Source organism: Herpailurus yagouaroundi, unplaced genomic scaffold (assembly GCF_014898765.1).
Source record: "Herpailurus yagouaroundi ecotype Mexico unplaced genomic scaffold, PumYag 140, whole genome shotgun sequence".
Classification (NCBI taxonomy): domain Eukaryota; kingdom Metazoa; phylum Chordata; class Mammalia; order Carnivora; family Felidae; genus Herpailurus; species Herpailurus yagouaroundi.
Window position 1 is genome coordinate 10,830,035 of NW_024412395.1, and position 18,395 is coordinate 10,848,429.

At 53.3% G+C, this 18,395-nt stretch overlaps 1 protein-coding gene across 4 annotated transcripts in view; it reads left to right on the forward strand.

Moving 5' to 3' along the window:
• The window catches only part of SCTR (secretin receptor), a 78,221-nt gene that overhangs the window by 35,296 nt on the left and 24,530 nt on the right, over positions 1-18,395 (forward strand). For all 4 annotated transcript variants that reach the window (XM_040474853.1, XM_040474852.1, XM_040474855.1 and 1 more), the window contains exons 3-4: positions 5,215-5,322; positions 11,982-12,085. In XM_040474853.1, the coding sequence (XP_040330787.1) occupies positions 5,215-5,322; positions 11,982-12,085 (212 nt within the window). The remainder of the gene's footprint in view (positions 1-5,214; positions 5,323-11,981; positions 12,086-18,395) is intronic.

Sequence of the window (18,395 nt, forward strand, 5' to 3'; positions counted from 1 at the left end):
TCCTGCCCTCTCCAGTCACCTGGGCCTGTATTCCAGCCCCCTCCCCATCGCCAGACCTGCCTCTGGGGCCACTCTCCTACGGGGGCAGGGGGTGGGGGAGGACGGCGGGACCAGGATGGCAGGACAGAGGGAGCTTTGGGCCTGGCGCGGTGCCGGGGGCTTCACAAGAGTAAAGGAGACCAATCTCTGTCCGTCAGCTCCAGTGGGCAAAATAGAATTTCCTCAGTTTCGTAAGTTTAATTCTGACTCCATTCTCCTGGGGTGGAGAAACCTCAGCCTTGATATTTTCTGGATCTTCCTCAACTTGCCCAGGGTTTCAGAGATTCACACGGTGCTGGGGTACCTGGGGGAGCCCGTGTGGTCTTGAGCTCTACGGAGTGGTGGCCGACAGACCTCTGTGTTTCGTGGGGAGGCATGGGCGCCGCGAGGCTGTCTGTGGTCCTGCTCTAGACATGTCCCCACAGCCATTTATCCTGTGGGCTATCCCACCATCCGGGCCTGGTGGGCAGCGGGGTACCCCTGCCTCTTTCTGGAACCTTACCTGTCCTGCTCATCGCTTGCCCTGCTTACCTCCCAAGTCTGAGGGAGGTCTCACTCCTTTTCTGTTTTCTCCCAAGCATTTTGTTTACACCAGAATTCTTGTCCACCTCCTCCTGCTCCCCTCCCTCTATACCCCAGGGCCTTTGAAACCCCAAGCTAGGAAGATTATAAGTTTTCCTGACCACCTCTGAGAATGTGAACCAGTAGTCTGAGGAGGAGGGACCAAAACAGGCGGGGAGAAAAACCAGAATGGGGATGAATAGATCAGAAAATATTCTCCTGCACACAAATCATTTAATCCACACCAAAATCCCCGGGTATGTTACTATGCCCATTTTATAGATGAGGAAACTGAGGCCCGCAGAGGTAACTGGCATGCCCAAGGTAGATTTGGGTCCAAAGCTAGCTCTGTCTCCACCACAACACCACTTCAACTCAGGATCCTGTGCTGTCCTCTGGGGCCATGGCTCAGCAGGCACCCCCTGCTCCCCCAGATGGCACTTGTGGCCCAACATTGTTTTTTCTTGTCTCCCCACTTGAGCTTCCCCAACCTTCCACCCCACCCCTCCAGCCGGGCAGTCAGTGGTGACAGTGACCAATCAGAGATGGTGGAGGGCTTCGAGGTTCGCCCGTCACCTGCCCCGGGCCCTGCTGGCCCAGGCGGCAGCTAATTTGTGTGCATTTGAGCCCTGCCTTTCCAGAGGCAGTGAGCCTTGCCTACTGGCTCAGTAACACGAGCCCCCATTTACCAAGCTCCACCAATCTTTTTTATCTCATTGGACGGCCCCTCACCTCCAACTGAGGAAGCAAGCGCTGGGGCTCAAGATTCTCAAGATTTAAAACTACGCAGGCTTTGTCCCTTCCCCACCAGAACTCCAGAAGGAACCTAGTGCCAAGACACCCTCCCTCCCTCCCATCCATGCTCTACCTGTGCAGGCCTCCCTGCCCCCACCTCAGAGCAGGAGCCTGGTGGGAAGTGGGATGTGAGGCCCTCCACTCACACCCTGGAACAGTGCAAGCAAGGGAGGTCCCTGCCAGCAGTCAGGAGGCCACACAGAACCACCCTGCTCGCCTGGCCACAGTCCCTTGAGCCCAGTTGCAGCCATGCACAACCTGTACTGGTTTCCTTCATCTTTTCTCTTTAAATCGATTGACTTTTTTTTTCCCAGCATGCTGTACATTAGATCTTAGACTTACTCATCCTTCATATGAGGCTTTGTGCCCTTTGACTAACCTCTCCCCGTTTTTCCAACCTCAGCTCCCGATGACCATTCTACATTCTGCTTCTGTGAGCTCGAATCTTGCAGACTCCACACGAGGGAGGTCACGCGGCATGTATCCGTCTGTGTCTGGCTTAGTTTATTCAGCATAGTGTCCTCCGAATTCATCCATGTTGTCACAACATGGATGTCTTTTTTTTTTTATTTTTTTTTAAACTTTTTTTTTAACATTTATGTATTTTTGAAAGACAGAGAGAGCCAGAGCGCAAACGGGGGAGGGCCAGAGAGAGAGAGGGAGACACAGAATCTGAAGCAGGTTCCAGGCTCCAAGCTGTCAGCCCAGAGCCCGATGCGGAGCTCGAACTCACGGACCGCAAGATCATGGCCTGAGCTGACGTCGGCCGCCTGACCGACTGAGCCACCCAGGCGCCCCTGATTCCTTTCTTTTTTAAGGCTGAATAACATCTCACTGTAATTTGCCTTATCCATTCATCATGTGATGGACACCTAGGTTGTTTCCACACAGTGGGTATTGTAAATAGTGAAACAATGAATAGTGAAACATGGGTCAGATATCTCTTGGGGATCCTGATTTCATTCCCTTTGGCTGTATACCCAGAAGTGGGATTGCAAGATCAATGGTAGTCCTACTTTTATTTTTTGAGGAACCTCCATACTGTTTTCCAATGGTGGCCGTACCAGTTTACATTCCTGCCAGCAGTGTGCGAGGCCTCCCTTTTCTTTCAGTTGACTGTTATTTTTTAACTTAGCCCCATCCTAAACAATAATAGCTGTAAAATCGCTTTTTAACCCATGTTAAATTCTTTCTAAAAAAAAAAAAAAAAAAATGTGGAGCTATGGAAATGAAAAGCATCCGACCATGCACCAGCTAAAAGAGCGTGCCAGCGAGGATGTGCTTCCTGCACTGGGAGCACCGGGTCTGTCCCCAGACGGCGAGGCTGAAGCTGGGAGAGAGCGTGACCGTGTCACAGCTGTGTCACAGTGCTCCAGACACGAGCAATGCCACGGGAAAGTAGCATCAGGGTCAGCCGGGAGGGTGGGATCCCAGCTCCACCAGTGGCAGCTCTGTTCCCCCACACATGTCCCTTTGCCTCTTGGAGCTTGCGTCCCACGTCTCTATCATCCCTGCTGTGGGGCAGCGACGTTACCCAATCCGTACGGGGTGCACGATGTCTGAAACGTGCCCGGTGCCAGCCTGGCTGGCCCCTTCCCCAGGCTTTTCGCTCTGCAGGGTTGATATGAAGGGCGTGACAGTGACCCAGCTGTCAGGGGGACCCCAGACACCCTCAGGGGAGCCGGCTCCCACCTTACCACCAGTCACTTCCCCGCCGCCTTCTGCCAGCACCAGGGCAGTGTCCCTGTGGGCCCTGCGCAGCATGACCCGGGGCAGGATGCCTGCCAGGTGACCTGGCTCCCTCCCCATCTGTCTGGCCAGCTGGACATGGGTTGTCCAGCCTCAGGGGCAGGAGGTGTGGGCCGATGCTTTGGCTGACCTGGCCGGCTCCAGCCCTGAATCCATTTCTCCCAAAGTGAGGAAAGAGGCCCCTGAATTTTTCCACAGCTGGGAAGTGCACCAACTGCTTCCACTACAAGAGATGTGTCTCATTATAAATGAGGCATCCTGCTGCCGCGGAGAGTTCCGGGTCAGCTTCACCCCCCAGACTCCAGATGCCGGAAAAAGTCAGAGTAGACAGACACAGTGGGACATCTGTTACGGGCCTTCCCAGCACTGTGTTGCTGTCCCAGGGGCATCTGGGGAGGCCCGAGTCATGGGGTGGGGGTGGGAGCGACGGCGGGAGGGGCGAGCAGCGCCCACAGCTGGAATCTGGACAACTAGCTGCCTAGATGGCCGTAGAACCCTGCTTGGGTGCTTTGGGTGGGGGTCTCAGATGGAGAGCTCCAGCGGCTCTTTCAGGGCTCGCTGTGAGAGTCGGGGTGAAGGTTCAGGGACATCCAAGGGGCTGCTCATCTCCCACATTCCTTGAATGACACAGACCCTGGTCCTCAGTCTCCACATGCTTCCACTGTCCTGCACAAGCCCCGTCCGAGCCCTGCCTCTGTGTCCACACGCTCTGTCATTCTGCACCAGCTCCCTTGCCCAGGGCCACAGCTGTCTGTCACTTCAGGGGCTTCTCTGTCTCCAGAGCCCCTAGCCAGGCATCCTGACCTCAGGCCTGGCCTCCTGGGGGCAGGGCTCCCACTTCCTCTCTCCCTCTAATCCCTCTGGGGGCTGGCCCTCCTGCAAGAGAAGAGCCCCATCCGCCCTCAGCCCAGCTCTCCGCATCCTCTCTCTTTCCCTCCTGTCCCAGCCTCACACCCTGCCTCCCCCGACTCCTGGCCTCTCTCCAGCTTCCCTAGCCTGGCTCCATGAGCCTGGCTTCGACTAGGAAGCTGGGGTTGGTGCCCGAGGAGACAGGGCAGGTGGGCAGAGCCTGTGAGGTGGCACCGAGCAGTGTGGCTGGAACAGCCACTTCCCGGCCCCTGCATTTCTGGGCTGTGTGACTCCAGGAACTTTCTTCTTTTCACTGCTTATTGCTTCATTTATAAAACCAGGACAGGGCAGGTGCCTTGGAGCACGCTGTGAGTGCTTCCTGTGTGTGAAGCACGCGGTGACTGCCTCCCACTAGCACCAAACCAGAGCTGGTAGGCAGAGGACTGGAAGGCCAGGACATTAACGTGGAATTTAGAAGTCAGTGCCCAGATAAAAGCCTGCTTCCAAGGGATGCACGCCAGGGAATGGTGCGGGAGCTGGTTTTAACACAGCATTATGCCTGGCCCCCTCCCAATACCGATGAAATCAGGATCCCTGGGTGTCGGGCCCCATCTGTATGTTTTTAAAACTCTGCAGACGGTTCTACTGTGCAGCCAAGATGGAGGCCCGTGGCTGTCGAGTCCTTTAATGCAAACTGAGGCCAAGAGGTATTTCGTCTTCCACTCTAGAGAAATCCACACCAACCCTTAGAAGGCTCATGTAAGATAATGTATGTTCCTTCCTGCCTTCATGCCTTCAACATGAGCACTTACGGCAGAGTCAAAGATTAAAGATTAAAAGCATGTTAGGGGTGCCTGGGTCGCTCAGTCGGTTAAGTGTCCGACTTTGGCTCAGGTCATGATCTCGCAGCTTGTGAGTTCGAGCCCCGCATTGGGCTCTGTACTGACAGCTCAGAGCCTGGAGCCTGCTTTGGATTCTGTGCCTCCCTCTCTCTCTGCCCCTCCCCTGCTTGCACTCTGTCTCTCTTTCTTTCTCAAAAATAAGTAAACATTAAAAAAATAAAATAAAAGCACATTACATACCATTGGTTCTTGATGTCAAGGGGTCAGGACCTGATGGGAACTCCTGGCAGGCAGGGGGGTTGGAGACGGTGACAAGGTGGTGGAGAAGGCCCTTGGCCCCCACTCCATCCCTGACTAATGCTCCTGTTCCTCTTCACAGGTTGCGAGGGGCTGTGGGACAACATGAGCTGCTGGCCCTCCTCTGCCCTGGGACAGACTGTGGAAGTGGGGTGCCCACAATTCCTCCGGATGCTCACAGGCAGAAACGGTAAGCTCTCAGCCAGAGGGTCTTGGCTGCGAGACAGTGGGTGGCCCTCTGGGTAGGGCCTTGGCCCGGAGGCCACAGAAACTCTAGGGACAAGCAGTGACTGGAACGGTGACAGGTGGTCTTTGTTGGGAATCGGAGGCCTTGCTGGGGGTGTGGGGCAGGTTCCACTCGTGGGGTCCCAAGGAAGGGGGCCAGGAAGCATTGTATCAGGAAGTGATAAGGAGACTGGGTTTGCTTCTCTCTGTCCCACACCTGCATTTATGGGCTCCCCCACTCCCTTTGACGTTTCTGTCCCCTAAGCAACCAGACCCCTCCTTCTGGCTCCTGGATCTGGGTCCCACCCTGGCACAACCCGACTTTCCAGAAATTTACTTCCTATGTGTCCATTCTGTCAGGCCCTGCTGATAAACCACACCCTCCCTGAAAGCCCCTGGCCTCCTGGGTGATCTCTTGGGGAGGAAAATTGCAGTTTACAAGGATTTTCTTGATTTGAGGCAGAGAAGCAGGTAGACTGTTTCAGACAGAGGATATTCAGGGACTAACATTCGCTGAAGCTCCCCTACGTGCCAGGCATTTTTAAACACATGGGCTCGTGCAATCATTACAGCACCCCTACAAGTCACAGACCTTTCTCCTCCACGTGACCCAGTAGGGTGGAGATAACAGGGACAAATAGGGGCTCAGCAGTTTGCTTAAGGTTCACAGCTAGAAGACAGCGAAACTAGGATTCAAACCCAGATTTCTCGGACTTCAAAACTATGCTCTGTCCTCAAGGGCATGGTCAAGGTGGGACTCTGGCCCCGTGGTGGGGGTGATGCTGGGTGGAGGCAAGGTCGCTTCATGGCCTTTGGCCCCTGGCCTCAATGAGGTCATTTGAAGTCTAAAGCCTGCCTGGGTGGCGCAGTCGGTGAAGCGTCCGACTTCAGCCAGGTCACAATCTCGCGGTCCGGGAGTTCGAGCCCCGCGTCGGGCTCTGGGCTGATGGCTCGGAGCCTGGAGCCTGTTTCCCATTCTGTGTCTCCCTCTCTCTCTGCCCCTCCCCCGTTCATGCTCTCTCTCTGTCCCAAAAATAAATAAACGTTGAAAAAAAAAAATTTAAAGTCTAAAGCCTGACCCAGCCCTGCTGCCCTCCCCCCTTCACTGGTTTGCAGCAAGAAAAGCTGGCCAATGAGGGCCCTTAACAAGAAGGACCCAACAAAGATGATTTCACACAAAAACCTACCAGCATCCCAAAGCTAGGGATGGAAACCAAGACTGGGCGGTGTGGGAGAGGAGTGTGAATTCCTCAGTCTGTAATTCTCTAGTACGCATGTGTGCACACGTGCGTGCACACGCGCGCACACACACACACACAAATTTGGGGAGCACACTGTGGTAGCTGGCTGTCCCCCTCAGCCTCATTGGTACCCAACATACAGGAAGTGTAGGGGGACCAGGTTTGAGTCCCCCTCTCCGCTTACTGCTTGGATGCCAGCGGCAGACACAGACCGATCTCCCAAATCTCAAAGCCTTCGTTCACACAGTGCCTTCCCCGCCTAAAGTCCAAAACGGGTGCTTCTAAAAATATTTTTTTTTTACATTTATTCATTTTTGAGAGACAGAGAGAGAAAGAGAGAGAGCACGAGCGGGGGAGGGGCAGAGACAGAGGGAGACACAGAATCCGAAGCAGGCTCCAGGCTCCGAGCCGTCAGCACAGAGCCCGACGCGGGGCTCGAAATCACAGACCGCGAGATGGTGACCTGAGCCGAAGTCGGACGTTCAACCGGCTGAGCCACCCAGGAGCCCCCAAAACGGGTGGTTCTGATTAGCAGCAGGCCTGAACGTGACTCCGCTTCTGCCCACATTGCCTCTGCCAGAGCTAAGTCATGCGGTGACATTTAGCTGCAAGACACATGGGAAAGTGTGGTCCAGCCAGGTATCTCTCTGCCTCAGAGCCCAGGCTACTCATTCTCGGCCTCATTTTCCTCGCCTGTAAAATGGGGAGAATAAACAAGACAGGTCCCTAAGGCCGTGCTTGGAAATGAACTTTAAATACCTTCCTTTATCTTTTCTCTCCCTCTCTTCTCCCTTCTTGCCCTCCCGCCCATCCCCCCAAGTCCCCCCACCTGCACACACATGCTAGGACACTTACCAACAGCTTGACCACTCCCAGCGTGACCCCTCCACATCTGTGTCTGGGACCCACAGAACTCTAGAAAGACCCATGAGGTTAATCCACACATGGCTGCCCTGGAGTAAACGCTGGTCAGGTGTAAGGCTAGGACCAGATCCTGGACTCCCTGTCCAGTGCTCCTCCCTCACTGACCAAGTTCTCCTGTTGGAGGGACTAGAAGCTCTCCTCCTTTCCCAGCCTTCCCTTCACAGCCTTCCCAGAGCCGCGTTGCCTCTGCCTCCCCAACAGCACCGGTCCTACTTTCCCGCAGAGCGCCAGGCAGATCCGTGCTCATGGCCAAATCCTTCCCAATCAATTGCTAGAAACCCTGCCTGGCTCATTAACTAGCAGCCCTCTCACTCCTCTTTCAGGCTCCCCAGCCCTTTCATTGCTCGAGACCTACCGGAGTTCACCCAGGAATGCAGTTCAGGTCTGCACGCTGTGGGGGAGGAAGCTGGGGTCCTACGCCTACCTCTGTTGCAGTTTCCTCTTGATGACACATGGTGTCGCTGTGGGGCCGCGGGACCCACCCGTCCGCCTGTCCACAGGGACCCTGCACCCCAAGCGTTACCCACACATTGGGAGGCAATGTCATCTCCCCTCCCCCACCTCCCTACCACGGGGCCACACCCAGCCCCAGGCCCAGGGCATTGGCCAGTCCAGGAGCACAGGTCGGGGCCAGGCCAGCCTCAGTCCCCAAGAACCATCTCCTACCTCCACCTTCACTCCTCATAGATCCCAGCACCCCGGTCTCCTCTCAGGAGGGAAGGCTCCCCTTAGGGGTGTCCTACAGGATTCCAGGGCTCACCCACCCAACCCAGAGAGGAGCACCCGATGAGGACAGTCTGGTGTTTTGGTCCAACCCTTCCTTCTGATGGAAGAAAATAATAATAATAAAGTAATTCTTTCTCAGGGCACCCACCACCTGGGCCCAGACAGGATGGTTGTCCGTGTGACTGGAGAAATGGCAGGCTGGACTCTGCCCCCAGATATTTTTCTGTGTGTGCCAAGGTCTAGAGTGTTCCCTCCAGGATGCATTCCTTTGATTCTTAATAGGACACTGGTCTTCCAGAGTGCCTCATTAAAAAACACACTTCCCGGGCAGGGTCAGACCTTGGCCTTTCTCTTCTATCTTGGGACTGGAGCCTTAAAGCAGTAGAGGTTCCTAACCTGATTAGGGTCCTGGAGCCTTTTGAGGATTGGATGAAACTTTGGACTGGCTTTTCCCCAAACTGCACATATGTATATGCACAAAAATCCTGACCGTGCCCTCAGGGTCCCTGGAGGTACACATTGGTCTGAAATGGGAATGACTGATCTTATCTATTAGGAATTAAACCCAGGGGAAGTGGGTGGGGTTGAAGGGACTCCAGAGAGAGGCTAATCCTTGTCTCTGCGTTTCTGCCAAGAGCCCCGTCAGTAAAGGGCACTGCCTTGTGAGCCACGCTGGGTGTCTGGCCTGGGTCACATTCAGCATCTGTGTTGGGAATCCCCCTGGGTCGGTGAGAAGGGCTCAACACAGGCGGCCCGGCCCAGCCTTTAGGCACACGCTGTCTGATAACCTGTTCTGGGCTCCAGGGAGTGGGTGTTCTCGTAGTTCAACTTCCCATCCAACCAGCCTAAATCTGACCACCATTCTCTCCTGTCTGACAACCTGTAGCTTCCTTGACTTAACTAGAAATCTTCCAGCCCCTACTAAATCCCGAGATTCCAAGCCCCACCGCTCTTGGTCTGTTTGCGAAAGGCCAAAAGGAAAAGGGAGCCATGCCTCGGTGTTTGCAGGTACTCAGCCTGGGCAATTCTGATATGCTGTCGTGCTTCCTGCCCCGTCCTGCAGAGGGGGTGGTTACTCCGCAGGGCACAGAGAAGTCATGCACCCAGCTGACCCCAAGATGACCAAGAGGCGATGCTGGGTTTCAGACTCAGATCTGGCTAGTTCGAAACCTGGGCTCCAGGTCTCGTGAGCCTTCCTTCATAGGCCGGGCATACCCAGAGTCCAGAGGGCGTGGTCTCCTGGCGCTGGAAGCTGTCCCTGGGACTGCAGGGAGAGTGCCCAGGCGGGAGGGAGGCACAGTGAAGAGTCACGTCCTGGCTGGACCCTGTGGCCCAATTCCGGGCCTTGGTTTTCGTATCTGTAAAGGAAGCCAGCAGCGCCTTCCTCACTGGGTGCTGTGAGGATTAGATCGGAATCTGTAAATTAGCATAGTGGCTGCTTCTAGAAATGCCAGCCATATTTCTCCAGCTCAGTGGAACCCATTTGACCCTGAACCCTATGAGCCAGTGGTCCAGACCCTGAGGCCTGTCCGAGAGGAGCACGGGAGGCCCAAATGGGGTGGTTAAGGCCCCTCCAGAGGGTACCCATTAGAGCAGGTGGCGTGTGAGGGCTCCTATCTCCAGGGCTGTGACCAGCCCCCTGTCACACCTGCTGCAGCCGGACCCAGGGACCAGCATTCGGCTCTCCTGGGCATCCAGAGTAGAGGATGCAGCTGGGCTAGTCAGTCCATGGAGGGAAACTCCTCCTGGAGCTCCTTCTTGGACTGGCAGCTTCCCTTCCCCAGTCTTCGGGCTCCTGCTCTACAAGCTCCTTGTGGGCAGACCCCCCCTGTTCTCTCACAGAGGAGCTTAGCCCGGGGCTGCTTCTTCTCCACTCAGCTGCTTGTCTAGGCAGCCAGCCAACGCTGGATGAGCAGGGGCTCTGGGCCGGCACCGGGAGCCCTCGGGAGCTCATCGTCTGCTGGGCGAGGCAGGAAAGCACAGTGAGCTCTGCGGGAGGACCGCAGTGATGCAGAGAAATGCGGAGCTGGCCTTGTCCTGGTTGCTGGACGACCAAGAAGCCTTCCCTCCCGTGAGGAGCAGCTACCTGGAAGGTTTCCCTCGGTGCCGCTCTGGTGGTTTGCAGGTGTGGGGAGCAGGACGTGAAGTTAAATGTGAAACAGAACTTCCTTGGCGTGGGAGCAGCACCCGGAGCCTGAGAAAAGTTCACTCTGGGAGTGGCCGGGTCCCTGCCAACCACGCCAGATTCTTGGGGGATCCAGCCTTTAGATGGTGGCAGGACCCGGGATCAGGATACGCAGGAGAAGGAAAGGGGATCGGCACATAGTGTGTGGCTAAGAGTAAGGGCGCCCGGATGGCTCAGTCGGTTTAAGCATCCAACTCTTGGTCTCAGTCCAGGTCATGATCTCACGGTTTCGTGGGTTCGAGCCCTGCATCGGGCCCCGCGCTGGCAGCGTAGAGCCTGCTTGGGATTCTCTGTCTCCCTCTCTCTCTGCCCCTCCCCCACTTGCACTCTCTCTGGCTCTCTCAAAATAAACTGGAAAAAAAAAAAGAGTAAGGGTCTGAGACTCAGGGTTCAAATCCCACTTCCCTCACTTCCTCTGCTGTGATCTTAAGCACCTTATTTAACCACTGAGTGCCTCAGTTTCCCCAACTGTAAAATGGGCACAGTATTTACATGTTATGATATATTTTATTATAAAAGTAACTGCCTAGTTCATAGTCTCGTTAGGGTTAAATGAGCTGCTACCTGTCACAAGCTTAGGACAGTGCCTGGCACACAGTCGTCATCATCATGTGTAGTATTACTATAGTAGAGCACAGGACTTCGTAATTGAGCAAATACGCAATCGTTAGGGAGTGAGATCAGTGGCTTTTTGGTTGGGGGGTGTATCATCGCTTGGGACTGCTGTCCTCGAGCACTACACTTGGCCCCTCGAGTCCTATGGGACATGACAATCCCTGAAAGAGAACTGGTGTCCTACCAGTTCAAAGCGCGAGGACTTATTATTTATCTCCCGTGAACACCCAGGGGCGGGGGAACAGCCCCCTGTTTGGGGAAAACCCTCCAAAAGCCAGCAGTGGCTCCTCAGCCAGTGGGGGTGGAGGATGGGAAAGGGAGGTCCCTCCTGGAGCTGAGATCGGAGCCGGAAGGGGAGGTGAGGGGTGTGGTGGGAGGGGACGGCCACGGGGCCTAAGAGAGCCCTCCAGTGAGGCTGGGCCTGGGGGCAGCAAGCTGGGCTGGGGAGCTGTGACCGGAAGTTCTGCAGGGGCCTGGGGTCTGGTGGAGGAGAGTCAGTGGGGCCGTGGGGGACTGTGACCTGTGTGATAAGGTCCCCCTGTCTGTGGAACCCTGGGCCTGGCACAGAGGGACGGGCGGGCGGGTGAGGCGGTGAGGGCCCCGGGAGGAAGGCAGCGGTGCTTGGAGGCTGGATGGAGTATGTGTTCAGAGCTGGCATGGTTTGTAGATCGAGGCATCAGGGGTCAGCCGGTCTGCCCGTCTCTCTCACATGTACACAGACATCTGTGTCTTCGCCCTTTCTGAGGCTACCTCCCTACATTCCTTTCCCACCACCTCTCCTTCCTGACTCTTACGTCTTCTTCAAGGATCAGCTGGGGCCGAGTGACAGGGCAGGGCCTGGCTGCCCCTAAGGTGTGGCAGAGGGGACCCAAGACACCAGGCCGTCTGCCTCCGGTCCCCACTGCTCACCTGCAGGATGCTTGGCTCCCACAGGCTCCGTGTTTCGAAACTGCACAGAGGACGGCTGGTCAGAAGCCTTCCCTAGGCCTGACCTGGCCTGCGGGGTTAATGTGAACGACTCATCCAACGAGAAGCGGGTAAGCCTGGGCGCCCCTCTTTCTCGGGCTGGGGGCCTGCAGGGTGAGAAGCCCCTGGGAGAGGACAGAGTGGAGCCAGCCCAGGGCCACGACCAGGGGACCGGGAGCTGCTCCTGCCACCCACCCCCTCCCACTCATCAGCCGGGGTTCGTTGGGCCTGCCTCACTGCCCTAGTCTGTCAGTCTGGAGACGGTGCTCATGGAGACTGTGGCACAGTGTGAACCGCCCCATGCAACCACGAGACTGAGGGTGATTTAGTCAGGAAACAAAAAGAGCGCCAACGTGGTGGCTAAGTGCCTGGAGCCAGGCTGGTGAGTCTAACCCTGACGGTGACCTTGGTGGGGGTGCGGGGGACTTAACTTCTCTGTGCCTCACTTTCCCCATCAGGGAAATGGGGCTAATAATGGTTCTGACCTCACAGACTGGTCAAGAGAACCAAATGAGGTCATCCAGGGAGGTGCTGAGAAGGGTGCCTGGTCATAGGAAGTGTTCAGTGAACGTTCGCTCTCAGGAGTCTCGGGCTCTGACGGGAAGAAGAGAGCCCAGCTGCTGCGGGGCAGGTCTGGTTTGAGAGGGGTGCTGAGCTGTGGGCGGAGCTTCCTCGGGGGCTGCAGAGGCCTCCCGGAAAGTGTCTGTGAGTCTCAGAGACCCCTTCTGTCCTCACTTTTCCTGCCTGATTCATACACATCCTCCAAGACTTCACTCCTGCCCGTCAACTCCAGAAAGCCCTTTCTCCCCACCCCCACCCCCAGGGAGGGCCCTCTTGATATGCTGAGTTGGTTCCACCGTTACCTACTACGTTACACGAAATCGTCTGCATGTGCCCATGTGCATCCGTTTCTCTCACCAAAATGCGAGCTCTTCAGAGGCATTAATTCACTTAACATTTATTAAGCACCTACTGTGAGCCAAGGATGGGTCTAGATGTGGGAATATGGCAGGGACATATCAGAATCTTATTCATTTGCAGGCCCCCAGTGCCCAGCACAATGCCTGGCGCCTACTAGGTGCCCAGTGAATGTTTAGCATTGTACTGAACACCTACTCTGTGCCGGCTTCCTGACATACAATCACACTAAGTCCTCAGAAGGATCCATTATTTTCTCCATTTTGCAGAAGAGGACACTGAGGCTCAGAGGGGTTAAGGAACACACTCAGACAATAGTGGAGGCAGGAGTGAAACTGAATCAGTTCCAGAAAGAACCTGTGCTCCTTCCTCTAGCTTCTGCTGCCTCCCTGGAATGGTGCATGCCTCCCCTAGGAGATGCGCTTTTGCAGTTTCCATGGGTTAAACTCCCCAGTGGGAATACGGATGGGGAAGCACATTTGTCCCTTGGAGGATGGGGTGGGGTCACGTTAGAGAGGCGTGGGGGGCAAAGGGCAGAGTGAAGGGAGAAAGGCTGCAGTTGGAAGACAGACCGTGCCCACTTCTCAAGTTTTTCTGAGACTCCTCTCTCTAGCCAGTCAGTCCTCTGTATGAAAGACACTGACTGGGGGACCAAGTTGGAGGCTCAAATTTCTTCCCTCCAAGGGAAGAGCTTGTTATCCAGTTGGGGGAGACACATGAAGTCTTCAGATCTGGCCAGAGTGGGATAATTTAATAACGAGACCCAAAAAGATTGATCAGTGGGTACAGATGGTCTTGGGGGGGGGGTGGATGGGCTCTGATCCCTGCAGGTTACCATTTCTATCACTGACTTACATGAGGACAGGAAGTTTATGTGTATCACGTTGGTAAGATCCATAGAATGAAGAGGGAACATTCTTATGACGAGCGGCAGCATGGAAGTTCAAAGGAATGCTTTGGGCTGCAAGAAAGAAATTTCCAACTTGCCTAATAAACGAATGTGGCTCATGGAACTGGGCTGCAGAGAACAGCCTCCATGGCTCTTATAAAGTGGCACTAAGAAGCTGCCCAAGGACCGGGCTCTCTCCATCTCTCTCCCTGCTATCCTGATGGTTCCTTCCCCAGGCTGGCATCTCCCTCGATGTAAGATGACTGCCATTGGTGACGATAGCCACAGACTCCCCTGTGCCTGCTTGTCCAGGAGAAGGGATAGCCCGATTTCCTATGGCTCCTTCTTGAGAGCAAGAAAGCTTCTTCTTCTTCTTTTTTTTTTCTTTTAATTTTGTTTAAAGTTAATTTATTTATTTATTTATTATTTTTTTTTTTCAACGTTTATTTATTTTTGGGACAGAGAGAGACAGAGCATGAACGGGGGAGGGGCAGAGAGAGAGGGAGACACAGAATCGGAAACAGGCTCCAGGCTCCGAGCCATCAGCCCAGAGCCCGACGCGGGGCTCGAACTCACGGACCGTGAGATCGTGAGCTGGCTGAAGTCGGACGCTCAACCGACTGCGCCACCCAGGCGCCCCTAATTTATTTATTTTTGAGAGAGACAGAGAGAGTGCACAAGTGGGGGAGAGGCAGAGACAGAGGGGGACAGAGGATCCAAAGCAGGCTCTGGCGTGACAGCAGACAGCCTGACACGGGGCTCGAACTTACGAACCATGAGATCATGACCTGAGCAGAAGTCAGACGCTTAAATGACTGAGCCACCCAGGTGCCCCAAGAAAGCTTCTTTACCAAACCCCAGCAAGCTGTCCTCACATCTCAGTGGCCCAGTGACTTGAGCCTGCCCACCCCTCGACCATCCCTGGCAGGGGGGTGGAATACAGGAGAGGCCTAGGCCAGTGGTTCTCAAACCTTTTGGCCTTGGGATCCTTTTATACTCTTAAGAATTGTTGAGACCCCAGGGACCTCTTGTTTTTGTGAGTTATGCCTACTGAAACCACATTTGAGACTCTGTTGGCTTAGACTAATCAGCTGGGAAAGAACAAAGCCCAGGGCCTTAACCATGATATCCATCCAGGGTTGAAACTGTAACATCTCCAAACAAGGAACTGAAAGTTAACAAAGGTAAATGCAAAGTTTGGACTTAACTCAGAATATTAATTGGCCAAAAATAGTGGAAAGGAGACTCACCTTGACTTCAGCTCACGTAAAAAAATTAAAAAATTAAAATTCCCAAGATCGGAAGGGTTTCCCGACCAGCGTGATTTCCTCGTGCCCAGATGTTGGTCCACACACTTTGCCTTTTATCCTGAGGTTTGAATCATCCTATTTCTTATTGTTGAAATGTCTTTTTTCTTTTAATCAAAGGGTGATGGAAATATACATTTGTTGGTTGTCTTTTTTTTTAATTTCCTTACTTGGCACATAATACTCTATTCATTAACAAAAGTCAATAGCGGACTCAGATTAGCAGAAAGACCAGGTTTGCTTACCTGGAGCAGAGTTGGGCAAACTATAGCTCTTGAGCCAAATCCAGCCCACCGCCTGCTTTTGCCACTAAAGTTTTATTGAAACATGGCTACGCCCATTTGCACTACAAGGGCAGAGTTAAGTAGTTGCAAGAGACCAAATGGCTCCCAAACTCTAAAACGTTTATTATCTGTCCCTTTACAGAAAAAGCCTGCTGACCCCTGCTCTAAAGGATATAGAAGGAAAGTGGCCTAGTCAAGAAACGCAGCAGAGACAGGCAACTTGATCCAGGGCTTCTGGACCTGATGCCCTGTGAGGACTGGTGCACCATTATAGATTATCGAGGGCTAGGGCACTCAGGTCATATCAAGCCCCCTAGGAGCAAGGCTTTTTCTGGGTCCGAACTTAAAGACATAACACAGGAATGAGTAGAGTTGGCTGGTATCCTGAGGGTCCCCCGGCAATAATGAACCCAGCCACAGGACAGTGCAGAGTAATCAGCCTGAACGCCCCATGCCTCCTCACGCTGCAACAGACGGGCCCAAATCTGTTTCTGAACCGAGAGCTGCAAAATCAGGTGTCCTCAGGAGTGAGGCTCATGCCGTCTAGCATGCGGCTCATCCTGCCCGTGGCAAGATTATCGGCTGACACCTGGGGCCTCTAATTTCTTGACATCTGACTGCTCTTTAATATCCCAAAGTCTAGGCAGTATGGATCTAATGCAACCTACCACCCTCTTGGCTCTCTTTCTTGTCCCTGGGAGGTGGCTCCTGGCTTCTGGGACCGCCATCACATTAGTGGGGAAGCTCAATGTCACATGACAGCCATCCCATCGAAGGCCACCTCTTGCTTTCAGAAAACTTTCGGGCACTCTGAGTCAGATTTCTTCTTGGTAACTTCGTCCCACTGGAGCTCACCGATTGGGTCTTACGCTTCTACCTGTCAATCATTCTAATCTTTCTCTTCCTTAAGTTTATTTGTTAGTTTCCTCAAGGCATAATGTGCCCAGTGTTTTCCATGCCTTCTTCCCTTCTCCAGAAATGTTCCAGTTTGTTAATGTGCCTCTTAAAATAGCATGATGCCCAGAACTGGACGAAACACTCCAAACGTTCCAACTTTGTCCACTGTCCCCACAGCACTTCATTACTGTAACTGAGAAGAGGCCTAATTTTTTTAGCAGCTATCTTATACCTCATAGTTCATACCATAATCTTGGACTGGTGACTCATGTTGAAGGGTGGATGATGGGGGTGGAGGGTGGAGGTGGGGAAAAATGAACATGCCCCGAGTGTCTTCTAAGTGCCAGGCATTGTCTAGATATTCTACCTGATACTTTATTTGTTCTTCCAATGAGCCTGCAAGGTAGATATTATCCCCATTTTACAGATGAGGAATCTGAGGCTCAGAGAAGTTAAGTAATTTGCCCAAGGTCACACAGCTGGTGAGTAACAGTCGTGGGTTTGGAAACCTTGTCTCTTGGCTCTGAAGCCTGTGTTCTTTCCCTACGGTACATTTCTTTTTTTTTTTTTTTTAATGTTTATTTATTTTTGAGAGAGATACAGAGCATATGCAGGTAAGGGGTAGGGAGAGAGGGGAACACAGAATCTGAAACAGGCTCCAGGCTCTGAGCTGTCAGCACAGAGCCCGACGCGGGGCTCGAACTAACAGACCGTGAGATCATGACCTGAGCCGAAGTCGGCCGCTTAACCGACTGAGCCACCCAGGTGCCCCTCCCTCCGGTACATTTCTTTTTTTTTTTAATTTTTTTTTTCAACGTTTATTTATTTTTGGGACAGAGAGAGACAGAGCATGAACGGGGGAGGGGCAGAGAGAGAGGGAGACACAGAATCGGAAACAGGCTCCAGGCTCCGAGCCATCAGCCCAGAGCCCGACGCGGGGCTCGAACTCCCGGACCGCGAGATCGTGACCTGGCTGAAGTCGGACGCTTAACCGACTGCGCCACCCAGGTGCCCCTACCTCCGGTACATTTCTTAACACCACGGAGCTTGGGCCATTTGAACCTCAAGGTCATTTTCATATGAACAGCTGTCAGCAAGATTTCCCCAATACTATTCTTGTGCCTGTTATTATTATTATTTTTTAATTAATTACCCTCTTCTTCTGATTATACCATAGTACTTACCCACTGGAGAAAAATGAAAAGAGTAGAAAAAATACAAATAAAAATACCCACTCTAGCCACAAACTTATCATCCAAAGTTAACCATTATTAACCTCTAACATCTTTTTACATAGTGTGTACATAGTGTAACACTTTTTACAAAGTGTGTGTGTGCACATGAGCGGGAGAAGGGCAGAGAGAGAGAGAGAGAGAGAGAGAGAGAGAGAGCGACAGAGAGGGAGAGCATGGGGATTCGATCCTATGAACCATGAGATCATGGACTGAGCGGAAATCAAGAATTGGACACTCAACCAACTTGAGCCACCCAGGCGCCCCTCCATTGAGATCTTTCTGAATCAAAGATGAGTCAGTAATGTGAAGGGGCTGTTGGCTACGTTAAGTAAATGCCTGCTTGGCTGTGTTAGTGTAAGTGCAGTGTATGGGTCCGGGGAGGTGATGGTCCCACTCTACTCCTTCCTGGTCAGAGAATACACTAGATCTTTCCAGCTGTCCGTTCTGGGTGTCTTATTTAGGAAGGGCATTGACAAACTGGAGCATATTAATTGAGCAGAAGGATAAAGGACTGTGGAAAGATACGGAAGGCACAGGAAAAATGTATGGCTAAAATACATGTGAGAGATGAGAGGGTAGAAAAGCTGTATTAAGAAATGACAGACCTCTCTAAGATCTTTGCAACTCTTCCATAAGTCCAAAACTATTCTAAAATGAAAAGTTTATTTAAAAAAAATAATGACAGAGGGGCGCCTGGGTGGCTCAGTCAGTTAAGCTTCCGACTTGGGCTCAGGGCATGATCTCATGGTTCATGGGTTCGAGCCCAGTGTGGGGCTCTGTGCTGACCGCTGAGAGCCTGGAGCCCCACTTTGGATTCTGTGTCTCCCTCTCTCCCTCTCTCTCTATGTCTC